General features: G+C 53.3%; 11 protein-coding genes across 11 annotated transcripts; 5 read left to right on the plus strand and 6 right to left on the minus strand.

The window, feature by feature from the left end:
- Positions 1-741: 741 nt before the first annotated feature.
- QC762_108980 (uncharacterized protein) lies at positions 742-4,945 on the minus strand. The gene is made up of 5 exons (XM_062885319.1): positions 4,698-4,945; positions 4,429-4,550; positions 2,220-4,363; positions 1,955-2,042; positions 742-1,454 (listed from the first exon to the last, which is right to left on the minus strand). Exons 1-5 carry the CDS (start codon positions 4,733-4,735, stop codon positions 889-891), a joined length of 2,958 nt encoding a protein of 985 aa, XP_062748274.1. The 5' UTR covers positions 4,736-4,945; the 3' UTR covers positions 742-888.
- An 89-nt stretch (positions 4,946-5,034) lies between these two features.
- ERG10 (erg10, acetyl-CoA C-acetyltransferase) lies at positions 5,035-7,500 on the plus strand. Its single transcript, XM_062885320.1, has 4 exons — positions 5,035-5,752; positions 5,894-5,943; positions 6,025-6,100; positions 6,160-7,500. Exons 1-4 carry the CDS (start codon positions 5,688-5,690, stop codon positions 7,166-7,168), a joined length of 1,200 nt encoding a protein of 399 aa, XP_062748275.1. The 5' UTR covers positions 5,035-5,687; the 3' UTR covers positions 7,169-7,500.
- On the minus strand, positions 5,789-8,910 carry QC762_109000 (uncharacterized protein). Its single transcript, XM_062885321.1, has 3 exons — positions 8,409-8,910; positions 7,824-8,346; positions 5,789-7,762 (listed from the first exon to the last, which is right to left on the minus strand). The coding sequence occupies exons 1-3, from the start codon at positions 8,707-8,709 to the stop codon at positions 7,570-7,572; spliced, it is 1,017 nt and encodes a 338-aa protein (XP_062748276.1). The 5' UTR covers positions 8,710-8,910; the 3' UTR covers positions 5,789-7,569.
- Positions 8,911-9,071: 161 nt separating this feature from the next.
- HRD3 (ERAD-associated protein) lies at positions 9,072-12,119 on the plus strand. The gene is made up of 3 exons (XM_062885322.1): positions 9,072-9,242; positions 9,316-11,463; positions 11,526-12,119. The coding sequence occupies exons 1-3, from the start codon at positions 9,215-9,217 to the stop codon at positions 11,930-11,932; spliced, it is 2,583 nt and encodes an 860-aa protein (XP_062748277.1). The 5' UTR covers positions 9,072-9,214; the 3' UTR covers positions 11,933-12,119.
- A 189-nt stretch (positions 12,120-12,308) lies between these two features.
- Positions 12,309-12,782, minus strand: QC762_0007450 (uncharacterized protein; the record flags this gene model as incomplete). The annotated part of the gene is made up of 1 exon (XM_062882848.1): positions 12,309-12,782. The coding sequence occupies one exon, from the start codon at positions 12,780-12,782 to the stop codon at positions 12,309-12,311; it is 474 nt and encodes a 157-aa protein (XP_062748278.1).
- Positions 12,783-13,514: 732 nt separating this feature from the next.
- Positions 13,515-15,349, minus strand: rna1 (Ran GAP Rna1). The gene is made up of 2 exons (XM_062885323.1): positions 14,901-15,349; positions 13,515-14,824 (listed from the first exon to the last, which is right to left on the minus strand). The coding sequence occupies exons 1-2, from the start codon at positions 15,093-15,095 to the stop codon at positions 13,763-13,765; spliced, it is 1,257 nt and encodes a 418-aa protein (XP_062748279.1). The 5' UTR covers positions 15,096-15,349; the 3' UTR covers positions 13,515-13,762.
- Positions 15,350-15,529: 180 nt separating this feature from the next.
- Positions 15,530-17,639, plus strand: QC762_109030 (uncharacterized protein). Its single transcript, XM_062885324.1, has 2 exons — positions 15,530-16,418; positions 16,480-17,639. Exons 1-2 carry the CDS (start codon positions 15,902-15,904, stop codon positions 17,013-17,015), a joined length of 1,053 nt encoding a protein of 350 aa, XP_062748280.1. The 5' UTR covers positions 15,530-15,901; the 3' UTR covers positions 17,016-17,639.
- A 135-nt stretch (positions 17,640-17,774) lies between these two features.
- On the minus strand, positions 17,775-18,680 carry QC762_109035 (uncharacterized protein). The gene is made up of 2 exons (XM_062885325.1): positions 18,555-18,680; positions 17,775-18,482 (listed from the first exon to the last, which is right to left on the minus strand). Exons 1-2 carry the CDS (start codon positions 18,579-18,581, stop codon positions 17,976-17,978), a joined length of 534 nt encoding a protein of 177 aa, XP_062748281.1. The 5' UTR covers positions 18,582-18,680; the 3' UTR covers positions 17,775-17,975.
- Positions 18,681-18,933: 253 nt separating this feature from the next.
- Positions 18,934-22,248, minus strand: QC762_109050 (uncharacterized protein). Its single transcript, XM_062885327.1, has 2 exons — positions 21,800-22,248; positions 18,934-21,750 (listed from the first exon to the last, which is right to left on the minus strand). Exons 1-2 carry the CDS (start codon positions 21,970-21,972, stop codon positions 21,063-21,065), a joined length of 861 nt encoding a protein of 286 aa, XP_062748282.1. The 5' UTR covers positions 21,973-22,248; the 3' UTR covers positions 18,934-21,062.
- Positions 19,167-20,942, plus strand: NAR1 (Cytosolic Fe-S cluster assembly factor nar1; the record flags this gene model as incomplete). The annotated part of the gene is made up of 1 exon (XM_062885326.1): positions 19,167-20,942. One exon carries the CDS (start codon positions 19,167-19,169, stop codon positions 20,940-20,942), a length of 1,776 nt encoding a protein of 591 aa, XP_062748283.1.
- QC762_109065 (uncharacterized protein) lies at positions 22,236-23,213 on the plus strand (the record flags this gene model as incomplete). The annotated part of the gene is made up of 3 exons (XM_062885328.1): positions 22,236-22,593; positions 22,671-22,980; positions 23,065-23,213. 2 exons carry the CDS (start codon positions 22,236-22,238, stop codon positions 22,802-22,804), a joined length of 492 nt encoding a protein of 163 aa, XP_062748284.1. The 3' UTR covers positions 22,805-22,980; positions 23,065-23,213.
- Positions 23,214-25,276: the final 2,063 nt, after the last annotated feature.

Consider the following 25,276-nt stretch of genomic DNA (forward strand, 5'->3'; position numbering starts at 1 on the left):
CAGTAGCAATCAGACAACAACACAGTGGGCAAGTTATGTCAAGAGTACAGACCTGACTGCAACTCCCCGGTGGTACATGGGAACAAAAACGGCAGTTGAAACTATCATACAACCCCCCTCTTCATATGTGTAAACCATGGGACATACAAAGCAATACGCCAGTTGAGTAAACATAAAACCCCTCCCATGCATAAATTCTGGAATAGAAAGAGAAGCAGATATCCCACGATAAAGGGCCTGATAATGCGAATTGATAACCTGATGTAGTGTGTCTTGTTTATAACAACACGAAACGAACAAGACAGACTCCTCGATGCTTAAGGTACCAAGAAACCGTAGATAGTAATTCAATATCTGCACCACAGCAAAGAAACCAGAACCAAACCCGAATGCAGTAGTTATGAAAGCTTGCTTACAAACCTCTCCCCCGGGAACCCGGCAGCCATGTGCACAGAAGAAGATAAAGCAACAAAATAAATTAATTGCCCTCCCACTTTCGTGCCTTGCATAACCGCCCGGAGACGCTCGCCACACACATCCACAACAACACATCGAACCTCCACTCTCACATCAACCCCAAAGAAGATCTAGAACAATTCATAGGAGCAAAACCCCCGGAGAGGACCAACCTCCAACTACCGAGTTGTTTTAGTCGGATGCTCCGAGGCAGACCAGCTGTGAGAGTTGGTGCAGCAACTGGCAGGCTTCAGACCTCGTAGAATCACCAGCAGAAATTCAAGTGATGATAACACTTCCTTCCCTCTAATTACTTTTCCTATTGTCAGGTCTCCATATACAGAGGTAGAACCACCCGCAATACACCGTAATACCTAACATAATACAACAATTCTAAACCTTGACCTAGACCAGCCCTTCTCAAGGGGAATCTCAAGCCTCCCCCAAAGTCCCACTCCCCACCAAACTCTCATAAAACTCCCTCTCCAAAAACTTAGCCACACTCACATCCTCACTCAGCCCCTTCCTCCTCCTAGTCTTGAGCACAAAATCCCTCGCCGTCGCCTGCGCGCTTGCCATCTGCAGCGGCCTCGTAACCTGCTCCTTGTCCAGCGGATCCCCCGGCACCATATTCCACCGGTCAAACACCAAGCTCACCATCGCCTGCCCCGGCGTGTTGATCCTCAGATCCGTCTCAAACCCAAAACTATCAATCACCGGTATCAACCCATTGACCCTATAAAGCGGCGTGCCCGCGATGGGCCCATCCGACAAAACATGGCCCCTCCTCCTGGCCAAAATGTTGTACACCATCGACACCGAGTCCTGAGGTCCAGTCATCGAGACCGAGTAGAGCGGCTCCATCAGCCTGGGGGAGGCCATCAAAAAGGACGAGTAGCACGCCCTGCGGGCCGTGGGGATGATCTGGCCGCCGCCACGGAAGATGGTTTCCTGCGCCAGGGCAACGTCGATGAGGCGGAACTTGGTGTTGCGGATTGCTGAGGAGATAACCAAATTAGCATGTGAAGGAAAGGGTTAGGGTAAATGACGGGAAACAAAGTATGAGGTTGCATGACTGTGCCATTGTCAAGCATGCAAGACTCCCAGCCCGGTGACCCCCTCCCCCCCTCCTCCTCCCCCTCCCCGTCCCCGTCCCCCACAGATTCCTTCACTCCATACCTGCCGTTGTCAACAACAGGCGAGGCAAAGCAAAGCAAGGAACCCTCTGGGGAAGAAGCTCTCCACGTCCTGCCAGGGAGGCGTCCATAACATGCATGCATGCATTTCCATCCCCTCCGTGAAATTCTGATTTGAGCAGGTGGTCAAACCAGGCAAAGCCACACCCCCTCATGCACGGCAACCCCCATGGGGTGGCCACCAGAAAAATGATAGGTACGCTTGTACCCTTCTGCCTGCACTGCAGGAACATATGCACAATAAGACCGGAATGAAACAGAAAGGGTAGTAGTAACCGTATCGAAAAGGATTTCAAACTCACGTTCTTCGCATAGTGGGCCTTCTCGGGTGGCCCAAGCAAAACCCTGACGAATCGACTCCTTCACCGTGGCTAATCGTTTCTTGTCGACCTAGAAAGAGAAAAAAAAGATCTGTCAGTCTACTACTGGGTGGTGCGGTAAAAGGGGGAGAAAAAGGCCCGATTTGGGCGATCCGGGGAAAAGCCTCGGCAAACTGGGGTGCCGGAGTGAATGACGCGGAGGAGGCGTGTTGCAATAATGACAGGAAAAAAAAAAAGAAAAACTCACCTCTCCTGGCAATGTGTCGTCTTGGAGAATATTTGGACCCATCTCTTCCGGTCCAAAGGCCCAGATGCTTCTGGCCGCCAAAAGGTCCCAGTCATACTTGTCGACGAAGAATTTGGCCGTCTTTCGAGGCGGGTCCCGTATCCTCACGGCCCCTGACTCGATGTCCTTTGCGATGCCATCATCTAATGGCTCGGCCACCATGGTGATGGTGTTTTTCTTGTTTGGTGTGATGGCATAGCACTTGGTGGCTGACATGTCCTGTACCGTCTCACAGAATCGGACGACGGGATCCGATACTCTGACCTCCATGTCGGCGTAGAGACGGCGCAAGTCGTGCAGCACACAATCCATGTAGAGTTCACCGGTTCCGAGAATGATGTGTTCGCCAGACTCCTCCACCTTCGTAGTCACCAAAGGATAGCTCTTGTTGATCTTTCGAATTCCATCCAGCATCTTTGGCAGTTCCGACGGGTTGATGGGCTCCACCGCAACCTTCAGAACAGACTCGGTCAGGTGAGTGAGAGGCTTGAAGATGTAGGCGTCTTCGTCATCCTCGAACTGCTTGGCGACAATCGTACCCGTCTTCACGATCGAATTGTCAACGCCGCCCAGCAAAACCCAGTTCCCAGCAGGGACTCCATCGGTTGGGATATTGTATCGAGTTTCGGCAATGAAGACCTCGGCTACTCTGGCCACGACCATGTCTTCCTCGTCGTCGATCGAGTAGCCCTCGCCCAATACCCGAACCTCGGTCCCTGGCTGAGCAATACCGCTCATCACTCTCCCAAAAGCATTGAAGCTCTTGGCATCAGCCGTGTTGAACAGCTTTGTGACATAGATGACCAGAGGTCCGTTTTGATCGCAAGCCTTCATCGACTCGGCAACTTTTGTGTCGAGAGGACCGGTGTAGTAGCGCTCGAGCTTCTTCTGGGCCGCCTCAACTGGAGAAGGAATGTGCTCGCAGACCATATCAACGAACCCGGTCGATGGCCCAAAGAACTGCTCGCAAACCAGCTTCAACAGAACCTTGGGATCCGTCTTGTACTGGGAAGGCTTGAGTTGGATGCCAAGCTTCGCAAGAGTACCCTTGAGATCCTCCGGGCTCTCACTAATAGTGTGAGAATAGATCTTGTAGATAGGCTCGAGAATGAAGTTGACAAAGGACCGCTTAGCACCTTCATCGACGGGTTTCCTTGTGAAGCTCCGTTTCCGTGGGTTGAAGTAGACATCACCCCATAACCGTTTAGCGAACTCCCCGATGTTGACGCCTCCGAAGCTGTCGGAGTACATCTTGGCGAACGACTTCAGGGTAAAGCACCAGCCCATCGAAGTGCATGCAAACAGCACATTGCCTCTCTCTGGACTGACCCTCTTCGACTCGCCCTTGCCGGGGATCGTGTTCTCGATAACAGTGTTTACCTCTTCGATGACGTGCTTGAGCTTGTAGTAGGCGTCGTTGGGTGGCAGCTTCAGTTCGAGAACCAAGCGATCCATCTTGTTGACGATCAACGTGATCGGGATATCCTCGAGAACGGCATGTTTGATGATTTGCTCTGTGTTGACCTGAACGCCCTCCACCACATCCACCACCAAGCAAACACCGTCCACCAGCCGAAACGCCGCGGCAACCTCATCAACGAAATCCACATGGCCGGGTGTGTCGATAATGTTGACGAGATGGGACTTGCCCTTGGTGTTGGGGAGAACCAAGCTCATGGGCGACGCCTTGATTGACAATCCTCTTTCCCGCTCGAGCACATGTACGTCGGTATATCTGAGTTGTTCGTCCCGCTTCTTCCCTGTCCTCTGTTCTAGCCTGTCGTTGATGTTGTGCGTCTCCAATACCAGCATATCCATAAACGCCGTCTTTCCGTGGTGCAGGTGTCCGGCCAGGGCGACATTTCGAATCTGTTCGGGATAGTTCATGAGATCGGTCATGAAACTGCGGTCGAAGAACACTGGTGGAAGGTCGGCCTCCTCGATGCTGAACTTCTTCTGCTCGACGGGGGCGATGATGGGCTGTGTTAGTGGTTGCGCATCCTCCTCCTGAACCATCGTCTCAACCCCCTCGCCATACACCTGGGCTGCCGTCGGATAGTACTGCTTGTCTTCGTGGAGGATCACGGCGTTGGATGGACCATCATCTGTAGCCAATATCAGCTTCCTTCCTTCGGCGCCTCCAAGCGCAACAACAGGCGATGATGCTCACCGTCAATCTCCATCAATTCCTGGCCAGTGGCCTCTGGTGCCTCCTCAGGATAGTCATCGTAAGCGTAGTTGCCCGCATCCACGCCATGTTCGGATTCTTCTTCGGAAGCCTCGGCCTCGCCGCTGTGAGTGTAAAGTTAGCATGGATCGAGTTGTGCCAGGCAGGCAATCGCAAGATGCTGCGACTGGTATTGATTAATGAAGATGTAAACAGGGGACGGGGGGGAATCGCAGAAGAGAAATCGGGGGTGAAAGTGAGAACAAACATACATGAAGTTTCCAAACTCGTCATAAAGATCGTCATCCATTTTTGCTGAGGGTATCGGGGAGTTGGGGTTGAATTGGCTGGTTTGAGGCTCGTCGCGTCGTCGCGAGCCTTCTCGCAGCACCAAGTCTCCAAAAATTAATGGTTGGCAGCGCACGAGCCAACTGCGCAGGCCAAGTCCCGGCAGGCAACTGTTTTGGGACGCTACTGTGCGAGGGCAGTGCTGGCATCAATTCTCACTGTACAACTGTTCAACTTCCAACTCAGCACTTGGAAAAGAAAGATACGTAAACAATATGCCCGAGATAAAATTCAGCGATTAGAGTCTGGGTACGATCAGGACAACTCCCAGGTTCAACCTCCTTCGTGGTGGGGTTGAACTGGACGTTTATACTCTTATACATACATAACCCTGGTCTTGGCTTCACAATTCAGCATTGCCATCTACGTACATACCGCCGTAGTTCAACTCACCACAGCTCCGCTGATCGGATCAGAATCTTTATCAGATCTTTTTGATCAAGAAAGACAGGGAGGTCCCTGGCAGATCATGGCATGGTACCGCCGGCCAGCTGCAAGGGGCCAAGAACTTGTTGGAAACGAGCCTTTTTCATGCCACCTCTGCTGCTCTGGTGCTCTGCCACGAGAACAATGGTAAGTGATCAGCCAAAACAATGATTCCGTGGTGATCTTTGTTGGGCTCCAAGTCGAGGCGGTGGCGGCCCGCGTAGCTCTCTCGAACAAGTCTAAGTGCATGCGAGGCAAATCAACGGCTCAGGAACCGTTGCCCCGCGGGGAGTCTTTCTCCAATTAAAATATGGTGGGGAGTGGGAAGGGGGTCGAAGGGGGGTCCAGTTAGGCGGTGTGATCCATCTCATCAGTTCGCTGGGGAATTTCATAAAACAAAGCTTCCTCCCCCTCCCCATCACCGCCCCTCCTTTCTCGAAATTCTCCGAATTCTTCAGTTTTCCTAATCCCGAACACAGTCCTTCAAGATGGCCGGCCTTCCTCCTGTTTACATTGTCAGCGCTGCGCGCACTCCCCTAGGGAGCTTCCTCGGGTGAGAGAACCCCTTTACGTGTACCCCACTATGAATCGGGGACGGGGGGGGGGAGAAACAAACATCTGCCCAACAGAGTCCCCGCAGGTTCAACGACTCGTTCAGACGATGGAGAGCTAACCTTTTCGTTCCTTGCTTTAGCTCTCTCTCGAGCCTCACTGCTATTCAGCTTGGTTCCCATGCCATCAAGTGTATGTAGACGTCAGACCACCGCAATGTCATGCATGCACAACGAGCAAGGTCCAGTTCGCTAATCCGGGGGTAAACAACAGCTGCGGTTGAGCGTGTGCCCGAGATCAAGCCTGAGGATGTGGAGGAGGTCTTCTTTGGCAATGTCCTCTCTGCCAAGTAGGTCATTGCTTAACCCTTCAAAAACAACAGAAAACTGACAATGTCCTCCCAACCAGCCTCGGCCAAGCCCCAGCCCGCCAGTGCGCCATCGGCGGTGGCCTCTCCGAATCCGTCCCCTGCACAACCATCAACAAGGTCTGCGCCTCCGGACTGAAGGCCATCATTCTCGGTGCCCAGACCATCATCACCGGCAACGCCGACATCGTCGTCGCCGGCGGCACCGAGTCCATGTCCAACACCCCCCACTACCTCCCCAACCTACGCACCGGCACCAAGTACGGCGACGCCGGCCTCGTCGACGGCGTACAAAAGGACGGCCTCCGCGACGCCTACGGCAAGCAGGAGCTCATGGGCATGCAGGGCGAGCTCTGCAGCCAGGAACACAACCTCTCCCGCGAGGCCCAGGACGAGTACGCCATCAAGACGTACCAAAAGGCCCAGGCCGCCACCGAGGCCGGTCTCTTCACCGAGATCGCCCCCATCGAGGTCCCCGGCGGCCGTGGCAAGCCCGCCATCAAGATTGACCGTGACGAGGAGGTCAAGAACCTCAACATTGAGAAGCTCAAGACTGTTCGTCCGGTCTTTATTCCCAACGGCGGCACTGTCACCGCCGCCAACGCTGCTCCCATCAACGACGGCGCCGCCGCTGTTGTGCTTGTCTCTGAGCGCAAGCTCAAGGAGCTCGGCATCAAGCCCCTTGCCAAGATCCTTGGTTGGGGCGATGCCGCTCGCGACCCTGCCCGCTTCACCATTGCCCCTGCGCTTGCTATCCCCAAGGCTATCAAGCATGCTGGCATTACTGCTGATGATGTCGACTACTATGAGATCAACGAGGCTTTCTCCGTTGTTGCCCTCGCCAACATCCAGCTTCTTGGTCTTGACGCCGAAAAGGTCAATGTCTTTGGTGGCTCCGTCGCTATCGGCCATCCTTTGGGCGCTTCTGGTGCTCGTATTGTCACCACTCTCACCTCAGTCCTGAGGGAGAAGAAGGGCAAGATTGGTGTTGCTGGTATCTGCAACGGTGGTGGCGGTGCTTCGGCTTTGGTTATTGAGAATCTGCAGTGAGTGATGAAACCTTGGCTTTGAAGAGAAAGTGTGAATGTCTTTATGGCTGGTTTGGGTCATTTGGCATAGGGAAAGGAAGGGGGTGTCACGGCGTTTAATAGCTCAGGCGGGGCTGCGAATACACAAAACACATTTAATAAGGGATATGATCTGATTGAAAATGGTTGTGTTTTTCCTTCGGGGTTTTAGATCGGTAGCTTCTTCTTCTTCGTCGTCGTCGTCCTCAGTTGAGCAGCCTATCGCCAGGCCTAGCCTTTAATTTCTCGGCTCTTTAGCAGAGAGAGAAAGAGAGAGAGAGTGAGAGTCGAATAATACAAATCGTCGCTTCCAAACCATCTTACCACTTTCCAATCCCTAGTTGCTGTAACTCTTCGTATTATCTGTGAACTATTTCATCATGTCTACGTCGGCCTCCAAGACCGAATTGCCCCATCCTCACCCCCCGTGATAACCAACTGCTGCTCGTCATAAAAAACAAAACTCCTCACCAACTCCTGCCCGTGCGCCCCCGGCAGAGCAACCACGCTCTCCCTATCCAACCCCCACTGCCCGTTCCCTCCCTTGGCGAGATGAACGAGTTGAAACAGTTCTTGACTAGATAGTTTTCCCACGTTAGCACACTCCCCATACCTACAGCCCCAAGGTAGGTACTTACTCCTGCGCCCCCACCCCAACAACCGCCCCATTATTACCCCCAAGTTTCGGGACCACATTCGCCAGATACTGACACCCCACCGCCTCTCGTATATCCCCCATATCCAAGACTGCCGCCCCCTTTTCAATGGTGCCGTCCGACATGTCGTAGATGGCGAACTTTTCGTCGTGGGAGGCGGCGTAGATTTCAGAGGACTGATTGAGGAAGCCGGCGTGGTGGACGGAGCCGTGGTTGAAGGTTGTGATGACGAGGTCGTCTTCGTCGGTGATGAGGGTGTCGCTTATCGAGAGGAGGCCGTCGGTCGAGCCGGAGAGGAGGAGGTTGGGGGTTGTTGGGTGGAAGGTGAGTTCGGTTATGTCGTCGGAGTGGATTTCGGTGTAGGTGATCTTGGGGGAGGACGGAGAAGAGCGGAGGTCCCAGAGGAGGATGGAGGCTTGGTGGTTGGCTAGTTCGGTGCCGGCGGCGAGGGTGTGGGTGGGGTTGGAACAGGCTAGGGAGAGGATGGGGATGGGGTCGGTGTTGCCTTATATATGGTTAGTGATATGTTTAGACGGGAGGAAGAAGGTGGGTGAGAAAGAGACTTACCTCGTATTTGCATGGCGGGTTTGATGGGGTTTGTCCTGAAATCCCAGATGGAGACGGTGCCATTCTCACCTGCGGTGCAGACTATCGACTCGGCGGGATCGTATACTTTGGCACAGGTGAGGTTCCCATGATCGGTTGTGATTTGCTTGAGAGGGCCGGCGTTGAGTCTTGTGGGGTCGAAGAGACTGAGGGTTTGGTCTGAAGCAATGGCTGCGAGGCCGGCAGCTATGGGGAGAATTTCCAGAACATAAGTGTCTGGTTTGGGGTATTTGTAGCCGTCCACGGCCGTGAGTTGGTACATTTTGAGGTTGAGCTTTGTATCCGGGGTGCCTGTAAGCAGTGTATGTAAGTGAGTGAGACCAAAAAAGAAATTTAGTCAGGTTGCAAAAGCTTGGGTGAGAGGTTGTGTGAGAGCCCAATTTTCGGTTTGCAGAACCTACAAGATGAAAATATGTATTCAATGACCTTATTCTAACACGATATTCTCAATCAAATCATAAAAAGTCAAATTAGAATTCAAATTGTTTGATATCTTTGAAGTATACCTGCTGGGGAAAGTTACTTGCAGCAATGAACCGGCTTGGCAGCTGGCGCCACCTGGGCCGCATCTTCAAGGGCAGCTTACATGGCCCTTGTCACAACGGGAGCTGTTATGGATCTGGACAGCTTACCTACAATCAACACTGACAACATCATTCAGACCACTTTTCGCCAAACCAAGTTGGTCGATCCCGAATTTCGACTTTCTGGGCGAGCCATGACATGACAGACTCTTTCCATATCACTTTCACCACTACCAACCCACCATGAGGCGGTACTTTCTGTGGTTATTCCGTGAGCCAACCCATCACAACTAGAGATGTCGCAAAGACGCCCACCGTAGCCCACTAACACACGTCACTTGCAGTGCTCTTGCAGGCCCTCGCTTTCTCCTACGCCGAAACGCAAGCCGATCAACATGTCCTCACCGGCGATTCAGCAAAGCCAAAACAAGCAGACGACGATGGATTCCGCCCAGATATGGCTTCGGCCCCAAGCGGAGGGCAACAGCCTGGTATGGATAGTTGGACATACAAGGGGGCCAAGAACCAAGAGACCACTGACCAGCAACCAGGCGCCGAACTCGTCCACTCCGCCATGACCGAACTACGAAAGCTATACCAGCCATTACATCACAAAGCAAAGAGACACCAGGGCGTTGTCAGCTTGATCCTGAACTTCGCTCTCAAAGCCGTCCCAACACTGCGGCTCACCGCACCCCCGGCCGAGACGTCGCAACCCACCCCGAGTCTCAGCGGACCGCTCCTACATGCATCTAAACTCCTCAATGAAGCTGCACGACAGAACAACTCGGACGCCCTGTACATTCTGGCCGAGATGAACTTCTATGGCAACTTTTCACACCCAAGGAACTTTAAGGAGGCCTTCGACAACTACCACAAGCTGGCACTGCTCAATGGGAACAACTCGGCCTTGTACATGATGGGGCTCATGTATTCGACTGGAATTGGTGGTGCTGTGGAGGCAGACCAGGCCCGGGCACTCCTGTACTACACGTTCGCTGCGAATAGGGGTCACACGAGAGCGCAAATGTCACTGGCTTATCGACACCACGCAGGCATTGGGACACCGAAGAACTGTGACGTCGCTGTCAAGTACTACAAACAGGTTGCCGACAAGGTCATTGCGTGGTACCGGTCAGGACCGCCGGGCGGGATGCGCTGGGTCGACGAAGCACACAGGATTGCCGACGAACTTGGAGGAGTGTATGGCGAAGGCGCCAGCGCGTACAGTGCCGGAAGGGAAAGTGTCCAGAAGTCGCCCGACTCTTATGCTTCGATCGAGGATATCATTGAGTATCTCAACCTGATGTCCGAAAAGGGCGACTTTAAAGCATCGTTCAACCTGGGTAGAATCTACTACGAGGGACAGAGAGGCCACGAGATCAACTTGGCCGAGGCAAAGAGGTATTTCTATGAGGTTGCGCAGCAATACTGGGTTAAGGGCCAACAAGTCCAGAATCCCAAACCTGGGCTCGATAAGTATGCAGCCAAGGCGGCTGGATACATTGGACGTATGTATATGCGTGGAGAGGGCGTTGACCAGAACTTCATCCGAGCCAAGTACTGGTTTGAACGGGGCTCTTATCTCAAGGACTCCCAGTCACAGTACAGTCTCGGCCTGCTATACCTCAATGGATATGGAGTGCCTGTGGACGTCCCCAAAGCTACGGAATACTTCAAGGCGGCCGCGATGCAGGACTACCCCTATGCCGAAGTGGCGCTAGGTGCTCTTCATCTTGACCAAGGCGGTACCGATGACCTGGCGGCGGCCAACCATTACTTTGAACTTGCTGCCCGGTGGGCCAGCATCGAGTCATATTACTATCTCGGCGAGCTCAACCTTCTTGGGGTTGGCCGTGAGAAGTCGTGCAGCGCTGCGTTGGGTTATTTCAAGAGCGTGTCTGAAAGGGCTGAGCCTTTTGTGTCCTCCTGGGCCGAGGCTAACCTGGCCTATGACGACGGCGACCAAGAACTTGCTCTGCTTGAGTATCTTGGCGCCGCTGAGCAGGGCTATGAAAAGGCACAGAACAACGTTGCATTTATGCTCGACCCTGAGCAATCACTCCTGGAGATCCCACAGTGGCTTTACCGTAGGGCTGTCAAGTCGCCCCTTCTTCGAAACCCCCGTCTCGCCCTGACGTACTGGACTCGCTCCGCCCGCCAGGGCAATATTGATTCTCTGGTCAAGATGGGGGATTACTATCTTCATGGGATCGGGGCAGAGCCAGATGTGGATAAGGCCCTGCAGTGCTACCAGGGCGCGTCGGAATACCAGCAGAGCGCGCAAGCCATGTACAACCTGGGCTGGATGCACGAGCACGGGGTCGGTCTCCAGCAGGACTACCACTTGGCCAAGAGACACTACGACGCAGCGTATGAGATCAATGAGGAGGCGTATTTGCCGGTGTCGTTGAGCTTGTTGAAGTTGAGGGCGAAGAGTGCGTGGAATACGTTCACTAACGGGGCGATCAACAGCATCAGGGATGAGCCAGGTATGGACTATCTTTTCTTTTACTATCGTTTGAACATCCAAAGCTAACATGCCGTGATACAGTCGAGAAGAAGCACTGGTCACTCCGTGAGTGGATCAACAACTTCCTCCAAGAGGAGAATGCAGCGGGGCAGTTGTATGATGACTATTACTCGGACGAGTACTATGATGAGGCCGCCGCCGGTCAGAACGGTGCCGGTCAGATGCCCGGGGGTGATGGGCCAGACTTTGACGAGGATGGTGTGCTAGATAGCTTGATCATCATGGGCTTGGTTGTTTCACTGGCGTTCTTGTTGTTTTACCGGGCGCAGAGACAGCAGAGGCAGGAGGAGGCGAGGCGGAGAGAGCAGGAGGGTGGGAACATTCAACCGCAACAACAACCGCCACCTGCGGGTGCGGCCCAAGCACCATTTCCTCAGCTTGGGCAGCCGGGGTTTGGGGGATGGGGGGCAGGGGGGGTTGGTCATTGACTCGCGAGGGACTGGTAGTCCCAGGTTTGAAAGAATATCATTAGGGTGATAAAGGTGAAGTATGGAAGGGATTGAATCAAGTGTATCATAAGGGCACAGCTGCAAAAAGGCATTGAGCGAGGCGTATTTCTAGGGTGGCTTTGGTGATTTTTGTTTCTTGGTAGTTGGTAATAGAGAAGTAGATGGTGGTTGAACAAGGGAGATAACCCCAACCCCAACCCTAGACTTTGGCAGTTGCAGTGTATCCCTGCCACATGGAATCTCCCATCTATCATCACCTGTCACTCACTCACTCACACCATCTTTCTTCACTCTCTCGCCAAACTACTTTTTTATCATTAGATCATAATTCGATAATCCCCCTATCTCTTGTATGCTAATAACTCGTCCCGAACTCCAACCCCTTTCCTTCCCACCTCACCCACCGTTCTTTACCCTCTTCGCCCAACCCCATGATTACAGGCATGGAGATAACCCCAGCCATGACCCACCCCCCGAGACCCTTTAACCCCCCATATCCCATCTCGTACTCCAACCCGGAGAGCAGTTCCTCCATTAGGAAGATTATCATTCCTGCTAGGAGGCCAATTGCGGCCCTGAAGCCAATTGCGGGGGGGACTTGGAACCGGTGGGTGAGGTAGCGTGTCCAGAAGGCTGCTGATACGAGGGTTGTGATGGGGGAGGAGGGGAGGCGGGAGAGGATGAGGTGGGAAACGAGGGTTAGGAGGGCGTAGAGGAGGGTGAGGCGGATAGCGTAACAGGCGAGGAGGAGGTCCCAGAGGATGGGGATGGGGGAGTCGGAGAGGGGTTCAAAGTGGAGGATGGGGTGGTGTTTGGTTGTCTGTTTCATGGTGATAAAGGAGCAGGATGGTTGTGCTCAGTAGAGGAGGTTGTTGCGAGCAGTGGTTTGGTGTGCTCGAGGTAGGTTGTTGAGAAGTGTAGAGCAGATGCGTGGTTTGTTCAAGGTTGATTTGTTGTGTGTGATTGGACTGAGAGCGATGGTTTGGTGTGCTCAAGGTAGGTGTTGTAGAGAAGCAGTGATATGTCGTATGCTCAAGATTGTGTGGTGGTTTCTTGCGATAATGTTGTGCAAGGTAGGCGTGTGTGTAAGTGGTGTTGTGTAGGTAAAGCTGTCAGTCTTGTCGACGACAGCAGTGATAAATAATACTCGACAATAATGCCTAATCCAATAAATTGTTCTTTTTGCTTGATTGAAACCCCTAGCCGCAAGCGAGAAAAAAAAAGGCCTTGGGGGTTATTTATCAACGAAGGATTCATTCACCCTCCCAAAATGTCGCTGGGAGGCTCAGACTACATTGGTGGCATGACTGTGCATCTGACCGGCACACCACCACCGACTCGAACCACGATCACTCCATCCAAAAAGCAGCACATTTCAAACCTGCCGGCACACACACACACATAGACGATAAGACTTTCGTATGTCTCCTGTCATTCTCGGTGCACGGTTTTGGTTGTGGGCATGATGTTTTGCATCATGAGACCAGGAGGTCCAAACACCATCAACAGGCATCCAGCCAGTATCTCATCTGGGACACCCAATCCCCACCCAATAAAGAATCCATTCAATAAAGGGGTTTGTATTGTATACCTAAACTCTACCCTCAGACAGTACTGCCAGACAAGAACAAACGCTTCAATTCTAGTGTAACAAACCATCCCAATTGCGTCCCATTTGTCAAGACCAACAACCTTCTCCTCTTCGGGTATCGTGGTAAATCATGGGCAAAAACAGCACCTCGTCTAGAGGTCAATACTCCTTTATTTCTTTCTGTTTTGTTTTTGTTTTTGTTTATTACCCCCCCAGGCCTAGATCGTAGCCTTGGAGAGCTTGCTCGCCAACTCGTCCACCTCCTTGTCCTTGAGCTGGACGACTGGCTCCTCCTGAGCCTCCTCGGCCTCCTTGATGAGCTTCTCGGCCCGCTCCTCAAGCTCCTCTTCCTCTTCCTCCTCTTCTTCCTCCTCATCAGAATCCAGCTCCTCGAGATCGCTCAGGCTGTCAAGACCCCAGTCGTCCTCAACGACAATGTCGCCGCCAAACTTCTCCTTGCGCTCCTCCAACAGCTCCTGCAGGAGGATAACCGACTCGTCGTCCTCGGTGAACTTGTTGCCGTTGAGCTCAATCTTCTTGAGCGCGGGGAGAGCCTCCTTCGCAGCCTCGGCAAGGCTCTTGAGACCAGCGGCGGTGATGTCGTTGTACTGCAGGCGCAGAATCTCAAGGTTCCTATTCTTGCCCTGAGCGAGGGACTCACCCAAAAGCACACTGCCCTTGGCGCTGAGAAGAGAGTCGCCGACGCCCAACTCGAGAAGCTCAGTCCAGCCGGGCGCAACCTTGGCCAGAGCCTTGGCGCCCTTCAAGGTGAATGTGTTGTCCTGGAGGTCCAGCACTCTGAGTTCCGAAGTGTGACGCAGACCCTCGCTAAGCAGATGCGAAATACCCTCTTGCCGAATGCCGTTCTGAACCATCTTGATTTCCTTGACCTTGTTGTGCAGGCTGAAAGTCTTGGCCCAGGCGGTCATGCTGCCGTTTTCCAACCGGTTGCGACCGCAGATGACTGTCTCGAGGTCGGGCACATCTTGTCCTTGCTTGCGCGCCTCCTCCTTCTTTGCGTGGAGCTCCGAGAGCGCATCGGCGATCAGGATACCGGCGTGGGGGCCCAGGCCGTTGTTGTTGAGGTAGAGGTGTTGCAAGGGGACGTGTGCGGCGAGGAAGGCGACGAGTGGCGCTTGTGTGTTGAGGCCAAAAGCGTTGTCGTTGAGGTTGATGGTGTTGAGCTTGGGGAGGTTCAGGATGGAGGTAAGGAGGGAGGAAAGGGCCTCTGGGATTTCGTTGAGGAGGCGACCGGTGAAGATATCGGCGAGGTTGGCAACCTGAGTCGCGAGTGGTTAGTTCAGTCACCTGGGGCTGGCGAGTAAGCAACAAAGGAGGTGAGAGAAGGAGACATACGCGCAATGTTTTCTTGGTCGCAAGCACCTCTCCAAGCAGTTTGCATGCGCCGACACCGAGTGTGTTACCAAGCAGATGGACCTCCTCGACATCTTCCATGGCGCGAAGATCGGCGATATGGGGCTCCAGGTCCTCGGCCGTGTCCAGCTTCAGACCTTTCCCCTCGAGGGAGAAGACCTTGGTGGTGGGGGCCATGTTTGTATATTGAATCCTGAATCTGACGATGAAGAGCAAAGAATGAAGAACGTGAACTTCAGGTGGTAGGGTATTGCAAGAGGTGCAAGGTTTGGCTCTATGTCGGGTAAGTCGTAAGGGCACGCGTATCTAGGTGGTGGATGGCTGCAGGAGCGAGTCTTTGCTTTGGGTGTGGTACATATAAAAACAGCGATGGTGGGGGAGGGGCAGAGGGGTAAACAAGCTGAGAAAAGTCCCTGCGTTCCAGATTGTTTTGGGCGCCAACCAAGCAGTGCCAGTGGCAACCATCTGTTGCGTGCGCACCGTGTGCCTGGGAGGTGGCCTTGAGTGACCAGCTGTCAGCCGGCTGCCGGGAGCTCATGTCATTCCCGTCACCATCCCCGCCCCTGCGACTTGCATGTCACTGTTGCTGATCGGCGGCAGAGACACGCTCCTGCTGCTGCGGCAGGCAGAGCAGAGCAGAGCACGGGTGCTGGCACTCAACCAGCATCCTGCCGTCCATTGAATGTTTTGCGCCGTTCACGATTGTCCCCCCAAACCTAATAATTCTGACTTTTCAACAATTCTCTTCACTTTTTAATATCCTTCAGCAGAGCCAACGCCACGTATCATTAGACTGCGACGCGGATGAGCTTATATTGCTGAGAATTAACTTATAAAAGGGAGCACGGAACACCAGGGTATACTTCATCCATATCCATCTCAACACGCCCATAATCAAAATCGCACCCACAACAACCAATCTACCTATCGTCCGATCCATCAATATCCCAACTCGCTCTTGCCTTGCCACAGAGCCGATAAAAATGGCGCGACTGAGCAGCCCGATCGACGACGACTCGGGCTCTCCCCTCTCTTCCATGGATTCCACCGACAACGAGTTTCCAGATCGCGACGCCCCCGAAGACATCATGGAGGATGCACCACCAACCAAACGGCTCAAGACGGCCACTGGCTCGGTAGCCTCGCCAGCATTTCACAAGGAGGCCAGCGTCGACCCAGACATTGATACTGTATCGCAAGTCTCCTCCGACACCGATGGCGACGTGCCAAACTCGCCCATCAATGCGCGCCAAGAGGAGGAAGAGTATGCGGAACAGGTCACCATCTGCCATTGGGAGGGCTGCAGGGCTGGCGACCAGGGCAACATGGACAATCTGGTTGAACACATCCACAGCGATCATATCGAGACTCGAGCAAAGAAGTATACCTGTGAATGGATTGGATGCACTAGGAAGGGAATGGCCCATGCCAGTGGTTACGCTCTCAAAGCTCACATGCGAAGTCACACCAGGGAAAAGCCATTTTACTGCTATCTTCCAGGTAGGCTCTGCAAAACAGCTGCTCTGCATCGTGATAATTAGTACTAACTACTGCCTCCCAGAGTGTGATCGCGCCTTCACCCGCTCCGACGCCCTGGCCAAGCACATGCGAACAGTCCACCAAACAGAAGACCTCCGACCCTCAGATCCCGTCTCGAAGGCCCACCAAACCACGGGCAAGTCGAGCAAGAACCTCCGTATCATTCTCAAGACACCACAATCGCACGCTGCCGGCCAGGATGACGCGGTAGATGACAGCGATGTTCCCTACGAAGACTCCGAGGACATGCTCACACCCTTGGACGAAGAGCTGTTTAGTCCCGAGGAGATTGCTATGCCACGTGAGAAGCTATTCCAGCTAACTAAACTTCAGCTAAAGTGGGCCGAGGAAGAAGGGAAGCGGCTCGAGGCTGAGCTCAAGGAAGTCGGTGAACTTTACAAACAGGAGTGGCTGGAGAAGGAGGTTCTTCTGGAGCAGGTCATACGGAGCGAGAAGGACTGGTTTGCTCGTAAACAGGCAGTGTTGTCGGGAGAGGCGGACGTGGTGTTGACGGCTCCTGAAGCCGCCGCAAATTCTGTCGAGGATGCGCAAAACTAGTCTACGGGCGCTCAAGATCAGCTTTTGGACGCGTCTTCTGTACCTTTGGATATCCAAGGACCCCCTTCTTCCGACAATGCTTCGGATCAATCCCCTTCTTCCAACAACGCCTCAAATCAATATGTACATTTGACTTTTCGATCCTGCGATGTCAGCGAGCCGTATTTGGCCACCGCTGAAAACACTGCTGAGGCTGAAGTCGTCTGTTTGAAGCTGCGCATACCTTTTTTCGCCGCGCCTTACGTATGTCGATTCAAGAACTGTGAGAGGTCTGAAACGCCTTACATCAGTTATCGAGGTCTCCATAGTCACTACTCATGGGTGCACAAGTCCAAAGATGCAGGCGGCAATCCTATTTCACAGTCTGTTACTTGTCCGGTGAAAACTTGCCCCCGGTCTGAGGAGGCGATCAAAACCATGGATTACCTTTGGATTCATCTCGAGAAGCGGCACAATGTTTCGTACCCCGCCTGACGGTTCGACTGGGGATGGGAAATGTGGTCCGGGACAAGCGTTGTAGATAGAGTCACTTGACAAGATAAAATCAAATGCTTCTTGGGCATCTCTTAAGAGGCATATCAATGCATATTTAGCGCCTGTTTGCTATCTTTCAAGGCCCATTGACTATCTTTATGAGTGCGTGTGTGTGTTGAGTGTTTGAAGGTCTAGCTATTAACTATCCTATGCCTGCTAACAATCCTCAAAGGCCTGCTTGATTTTCTTTGCAGGTTTAAATGATTACTTTTCAAAAAAACCCGTGGGCTGGCTACCTATCTTTAAAGGTCCCTATTTCCCCGTGGCATTATCTCTATTTTCTTCTGTCGATGACATGCGAGAGCATTATAGACTATAACCACAAAACATGCCATTTTACACCTCTTATGACACACACACACACACACGCAAGGTTTTTTTTCTATGTCCAATGTCCAACCCTTTCCTCGTCCTCATCCTGAGGCCTCAACCCGACTTCTTCTTCTTCTTCCTATCCGCCTCTTTATTCCTGAAAGGCCACCCGCTGGTAGCCTTATCCGCCCCGGTCCGCCTGCTCAGTCTTTTCCCATCTCCGAATAGGAGAACGTAGAGCCCTACGCAAGCGAGGAAACTGCTTGCTAGACAGCCCAAGAGGTGGATCGGTTGGGAGGTGCGGGGGGTGGTGTACCGGGTGTAGGAGTATACCCCCGTGGCGGAGTGGTATAGTGTTGTGATGAGGACTGCGGCGGAGGAGTAAGGGGATGGGGAAGGGCTCAAGGCGAGGAGGCCGGAGAGGGCGAGGAGGAGGGCGGCGAGGGTTAGGTTTGTTAGGGCGAGGGTGCGGGCGAGGTAGGTTGAGACGAGATCGGAAGAGGAGGGGGGGTAGTAGTTTGGGGGCGTGAGGAGGGTTGTTGTTAAAGAGGGCCAGAGGAGAAGGGGGAGTGATTGGAGGAGGAGGTAGAGGAGGGTGGTGAGGTGGAGGAAGGTGGTTGACTTGGGGGGCATTGGGTTAGTTTGTGTGATGGTTTATAATTGTAGGGGGGGGTTGGTGACGGGGGAACTTACGTCCATTTCGGAGGGTGGGGTGTCCATTTTGGCCGTTCTTCGAAATGGTTTCAGAACAAAAGAATTGTATGTGAGAATTAGACTGTGAAAGTGAGTTCCTTGTATCGTAGTGTTGAAGCTCTACATAATGTGTCTAAGTACCCTTGTATCCTCCGCTACGTCATATCGCAAATGGCACCCCAGTGATTGGCACAGTGCGCGACGCCGAGGAGACGGGCGGGGCTCCTGGCGGGTAGCGGGGCGCCCGCTCAACCGCCACCAGGGGAGCCGATGTCGCATTTTCGCAGTTTTGGTTTGGAGCAAGCGCATTTCAAAGCAAAAGAGTCACTGAATTTACAAATTGTGCATCTCCGGGAGTGGGCTTGAGATAGGAATTTGGGGATTATCTTGGCTCTGGGTGTTCGCTGTCTTCTTTTAGACTCAGCTCTCTTTCTTTCCAATCTATACTGGAGCTACACTGAAGTCAACTGGAGGCATTGCTTGCGACAAGATCTATTCACGACGACACCTTTGACATCTGATCGTGGGGTAAACAGCCCCTCCATCGATCGGCCCCTCGACAACCACACCTCGAGTCCAAGCTCTTTTTTACTTCCACAGCCGGCCGTCACAATGTCAGCCATCCTCTCTGCCGACGACCTGAACGATTTCATATCCCCCGGCGTCGCTTGTATAAAACCGATCGAAACCCTTCCCACCGCGCCACCACCACAAGCTTCCGAATCCCTCGAATTCGAAGTCATCCTCGACGGTCAGCAACCCTCTGCTTCACAACCCGCCGGCCCCGCGCAAATATCCCTCACCGACTGCCTAGCCTGCTCAGGCTGCGTAACCTCGGCCGAAGCCGTCCTCGTCTCCCTCCAATCCCACAATGAAGTCCTCTCCCTGCTGGACTCAGCCCCCAGCCTCGCCCTCTCCCAAGATGGCACCACCATAACCACCAACCTCGACGGAAACCCTTCCTCCAAACTCTTCGTCTGCTCTGTATCCCCCCAAGTCCTCGCCTCCCTCGCCGCCGCGATAGGAAACAACACCACCCAATCCCAAGCAGCAAACATGATCACCCACCTCCTCTCCAACCCCTCCCTCGGCCTCCCCTCAGGCGGCAGACACAACAACGGCTTCACCTACATCGTCTCCACCAACCGCGCCCGCGAAGCCTCCCTAGTCCTAGGCGCCGACGAAGTCATCTCCTCCTCCTCCAACGACATCAAAAAACCAGTCCTAACCTCCAGCTGCCCAGGCTGGGTCTGCTACGCCGAAAAGACCCACCCCTACGTCCTCCCCTACCTCTCAAAAGTCAAATCCCCCCAGGCCCTCACCGGCACCCTCCTCAAAACAACCCTCTCCAAAACCCTCAACATCTCCCCAGACAGGATATGGCACCTCTCCATAATGCCCTGCTTCGACAAGAAGCTCGAGGCCAGCCGGGAAGAGCTCACCGATGCCGTCTGGAACAACACCTCCAACAACCCAGCCACAGCCACAACTCAAAAAGGAATCAGAGACGTCGACTGCGTAATCACCACCAAAGAAATCCTCATGCTCGCCGAATCACGCAACATCAATTTCTTCTCTCTACCTACAACCCCCCTCCCCCAGACCACGCCCTTCCCTCACAAAACCATGGGCGATTTCCTTTTGCCTTTTTCCGCCCCGGGGAAGAAAAACGAACAGCAATCCCTTTCTGCGGGCACCTCCGGTGGAAATCTTCATTACATCCTCCACACCCTCCTCTCCCAAAACCCCGGTTCAACTTTGACCACCACCCGAGGCCGCAACGCCGACGTAATAGAGTACTCGATTCTCTCCTCCTCGGGGGAACAAATCTTCAAAGCCGCCCGCTACTACGGCTTCCGCAACATCCAAAACCTCGTTCGGAAGCTCAAGCCCGCCAGACCTCCCCGCATGCCTGGAGGAAAACCGTTTGGTTCAGCTCGACGACCTGGAAAGGCCGCGGGAGCCAGCAACGCGCTGGATTTCTCCTATGTCGAGGTGATGGCGTGTCCGGGGGGTTGCACCAACGGTGGTGGACAGCTCAAGGTGGACGACCCGATTGTCCTCGAGAGGATGGGTTTTGGTGGGACCGAAAACAAACCTGGGCCGCAGGAGCAAAAGGCTTGGTTGGAGGTGGTGGATGAGGCGTACTTTTCTGGTGATGATGAGGAGACATCATCATCTGAAAGGACATATGATGGCCTCGTGGTGGCTGGGATATCACCCGGTTATGTTCGGGATGTGCTGAGGGTGTGGTCGGAGCTGACGTCGGTGCCGGTGGAGAAGTTGGCGTATACCACCTTTCGGGAGGTGGTTAGTGATGTGGGAAAGACGCAGACTGACACTGAACGGGTGGTTCAGTTGGCGGGGAAGATTGGTGGTGGTTGGTAGAGTAGCACACTGGTACCTTGTACAGCGGTAGTTGGAGACAATTTCTGTTTTTGGGATACAGATCATATAGAATGATACCGTGTAGCGTCAATGCATTCTAGTCATGAAAGAATGGAAAGATCAGCCGTTGGTTGCGCCTCGCTTGGCGAAACCGAAACCTCCTCTTCCGCTGCCGTCTGGACCTCTTGGTTGACGGGTGATTTGGTCTTCTTCACGGGGTGTGTGAGAGCGGCTGGGCTGTTGAGAGGAGGAGGGACCGCCGCCTCGTCGGTTGGGTGGTTTGGGGGAGTATTCCGCGTCGAAGAGCTCCCTCGACGGTGGTTCAGTTGTCTGCTGCTGAGGTTGCCGGTTGGTATTCCGCCCATTGATGCTGCCCCTCCCGTTCCCTTCCCTCCCCCTGCCCCTCCCACCACCACCCCGTCCTCTATGTCCTCCTCCCCTACCATCATTCCCGGCCTGCGGGGGCGTCACCGTCCCTGGGGATGACTGCCCAGAGGAAGGGTTTGAGTCCCCAAAGATCTTTGCTCTTTGTTCTTGATACCGGCGCTGCTTTTCCTCTAGTTCTCTCCTCTGGCGCTCCTTGCGCTCTTGGGGGGTTTCGGGCTTTTGGGCGGCCGTGTCGGGGTCTTCGTCGTCGAAGTCGTCGGGCTGGGTGATGGTGAGTTGTTCGAGACCGGTGGCTGGATCGCGGACGAGGGTTTTCTGGGGGATTGGGCGGCGGGAAAGGAGCTGGATGGGGGGTTTGAAGGGGGTGGAGAGGGGGATTGGGTTTGTGATGGGGAGGTAGGGGGTTGGTTCTGGGGCTTCACTATATGGTGTTAGTGATGGGGGAATGGTTTGGATGTTGAGGGACGTACGCTGACTCCCATAACCTGCGCTGCTCCTCTAGGTGTTTCGCGCGACGCTCGGCTTTGGAGAGGGGCGCTGGTGGTGGTGGTGAGGGTTCGGCCGGGGTTTTGGAGAGGCGGTCGGCTTGGGGGGCCCAGTCGTCGTCCCAGGCGTCGGGGATGGGGGTTCGGTTTTTGGACATGGTTGAATTGTGGTTTGTGTGTGTTTGCTGGTTTGAGAGCTAAGTTGTTCAATTCACGAAATCGGTCCAATATCTGGGAGGAGGGGGAGAAATCATGAACTTGCAATTGAAAATGGAGCCTCGGTCGAGCGACAACCCGCCCTCCCCCCGCCCCCCAGCACAATAGCAGGGATCCCTGAACCCGTAGGGCTCCGCCGCTGTTGAAGGCAGGTGCACGGACCATGGGTGACAGGCTTGGCAGGGCAGGTAGGGTAGGGAGTTGAATGACATGCTCCTCTGGCCTTCACCTTCTTCTCTTGGAGTTGGAAAAAGGTACATTTTCGAAATTACATATCAAAGTCGTTCCTCCTCACCAGTTTGATACGAGCCTGCTGTGTCAGTATCGGAAGGGACCTGCGTTCAGTCTAGTTTCGGTTCGAAATTCAATACAAAAGTCAGCCATGTCCACCGATTTGACCATGTCCGACTTGCCGGACCTCAGCACACCCCCAATCCAGACTTCTCAGCATCAACATCAGCACACCCCGGCCGGGAAGCCGCTGGCGTCGTGGAATACACCCAAGTTCAGGGAGGAGTATGAGAATGCCAGAGCTCGGCTTCAGCATGGTGATTTCAGCTGTTGTAAGTCATGGATTGTTTCGAAATTCAAATCTTGAGAAGCTGAAGCTGGGACCTATCAATACTGATTCCAACGTCAGCTGCTCTCCCTGATCCGCTTTCTCCTCGTCCAGCCATAGCAACCCATAGTCGGTTTGATCCCCAGACGGAGGAGAGGCTGAAGGGTATTCTCAGAGCTGCAAAGGAGTCTGTTCAGGGTGGTGGTAGTTCATGATATCTATGAGATGGCTTGATGTGGGAAAGGGGAAATATTCAAGAAGTTTTGTGCGGTGGTGAGAGGGATATTGAAGTTCATGGCTATGTTATGATGATTTGAAGATTTGGGAATTGTTATAGAATGAAGGGAATGAACAACTCTGCCCATGATAATAAAAACTAATATGAAGGCATGTATGTTTACCTCATTCAATGATTATGAGTCTTCCCACCCCGGTCACTACGAATGATTATGATAGTCTGATGACTATGGTGTAGCTACCACTCTACCACTTTATGAAATTGGCAAGATGTGTGGCGTAGGTGGAAAGACATGACGGAATCCGAGACATGTGGCTCTGAATGACATGGGTTCAGTTTGGAATCTCGATTCTCTTTTTCTGCTAAAGGCAAGCCAAGACACTCCGAGGGTTTGGTTACACCGGCCCTTTTTGAGTTTGTGTACACCCGAGACAGAAAAGGGGGGTTGTTTGCGAAGCTGAAGGGTTTGTAAAGATACAAACCCGGAGTGCTGGACTCGTAAACGCTACCACTCAGAGTTCAAGGTTAGGTGACATGCTCGGTTGATGAATTGTGAGATACACTTGTATAAGATCATGTACAAAAAAGGTCTGATTTGAAATCTTGTGAGCAGACATAGTGGCAATGCTGGTACTCACTGAACATAAAGTCAGATGTTCCCTGCCAAGAGAGACAAATTGACACCGCTAGATATTGCCCTTTGGGTAGTCAAGCCGTTAAACTTGGAACGAACTGCTCAACGTGGAACCGAGCGTGGCAACACAGATCACGAGTGTTGACGTGGTGGTACGGGGTAGAGACCGGAGTGTAAGCGGTGAGTTCTAGTTGGTCTCCTCTCTGAGCATTCTGATATCAAGGTGGAACGTGCCACAAAGTAGTTGTCACTTCTGCAGGTGTATAGATTCTGTATCGAGGGCAGAAGGTAGGCCGAGAAGATGCCAGCATACATACAGTTCCGCCATGTCATTGGTACAGCTACATATGCAGTTGGCCGCAGAGGTTCTGTCTTGGCCAGGTGGAAGATTACGATGTGGTTCTGGAGACGAGAAGAAGATTCGCCGCCGCCGCCCTCTTGCTTCTTCTGCCAACAGCGCCATTCGATGTCGGACAGTAAACCTGATCTTTGGAGGCCAAGCGACATCCTCCTCGGCCTTGTATCGATGTCAAGAAACTCCGGTAGTGATATCTGTACGACCCTTGATAAGGAGGGGGATGAACGGTTGCTAGCTTCGGCAGATTGTCTTTTCTCGGGAGTATACAAGGCGGCTGTGGGAAGTCGTGTCTTCTCTCGCGCGTTGTGCTAGAGAACACGAAAGGTTATTCGGAAGGTGGCGTTGAGTGCCCCAGCTTTTATAAGACTGACTCCCAACGTCTCGAAGGTACGGCCGGGCTGAGGCGATTTCGATCAGAGCTGACGGGCACACGAATCGGGTCTTATTGACACATGCGTAACAGTATGAGAAGGTCCAATACTGTGTTGTTGAAATGACCTGCATGTCCTCGGCGAGACCTGTGGGCGGAAGGAGAAGGAGCATCCGTCTGACGGCAAGTTGTTTGTATCTACTTGGCGATAAGGGGCACAGTCTTCGGTTTCAACAAGTCCAGGCTAACCAACGGCTCGCAATATTGATGATGACAAGATGTGTGACGGCAAGGTTTGGATGGCTCTTATGCGATGATTAACGAGACTCGATCCGCCATTTAGGCTAGGGCGGTGTCGGAAACAACCTGTAGACCAGAACCGAGAGAGACCTCGCTCGACTTACACCACCCAAATAGGAAGTCTTGGCATTTGATTTGGGTATTGGAGCACCCGGGCAAAAGAAACCAAAGCAAGCGTAACAAAGCCAAAAGGCAGAATTCAGTTCCTTCCCTAGGTACCTGCAGCCACGTTAGAACCCGGCCGCTTTCAAGGGCCGGGTAAGGCCTGACCCAGCATTGCGGGTAGATGGTCGTGACCGTCGCAAACAAAAAATAGCTGCTTGGGCCCAGAGCACTGAACTCAATGGTTGGGGGCAAATGTCATTTCTCTTTCTGACCACTCTTTTCCACTCAACTTTGTAACTGTCACTCTCGGCAGTAGACTGAATGGAACTGCCATCGCCGCCGTCAATACCAGCCATCCTCCAGCCATGTGCCTGTTGTATCCGGTAACCTGGCAGCGCTGAGACACTGGACGGAGACAGAACGCTTTATATACGACAGACAGCCAGAGCAACAAGCCGCATCGCCCGCATCTCAGCACCAGAGGCAACAGGTCCTTTATTTCTTGACGTAATATTCAAAGCCAAAGGCCGTAACCCGTCGGAAAGCGCTCTGCCAACACGACCACCCAAAAATCCATTCCCACGACAGCCACCTGCACTCTCTCACTGCCGAGCTTTGAATAATTGCCCCTCTCTGACACCTCACCTGCCTGCGGCAGCGCTGTCGTCGAAGCTCCCCAGCT

This window comes from Podospora pseudocomata, assembly GCF_035222375.1.
Source record: "Podospora pseudocomata strain CBS 415.72m chromosome 1 map unlocalized CBS415.72m_1, whole genome shotgun sequence".
Lineage (NCBI taxonomy): Eukaryota > Fungi > Ascomycota > Sordariomycetes > Sordariales > Podosporaceae > Podospora > Podospora pseudocomata.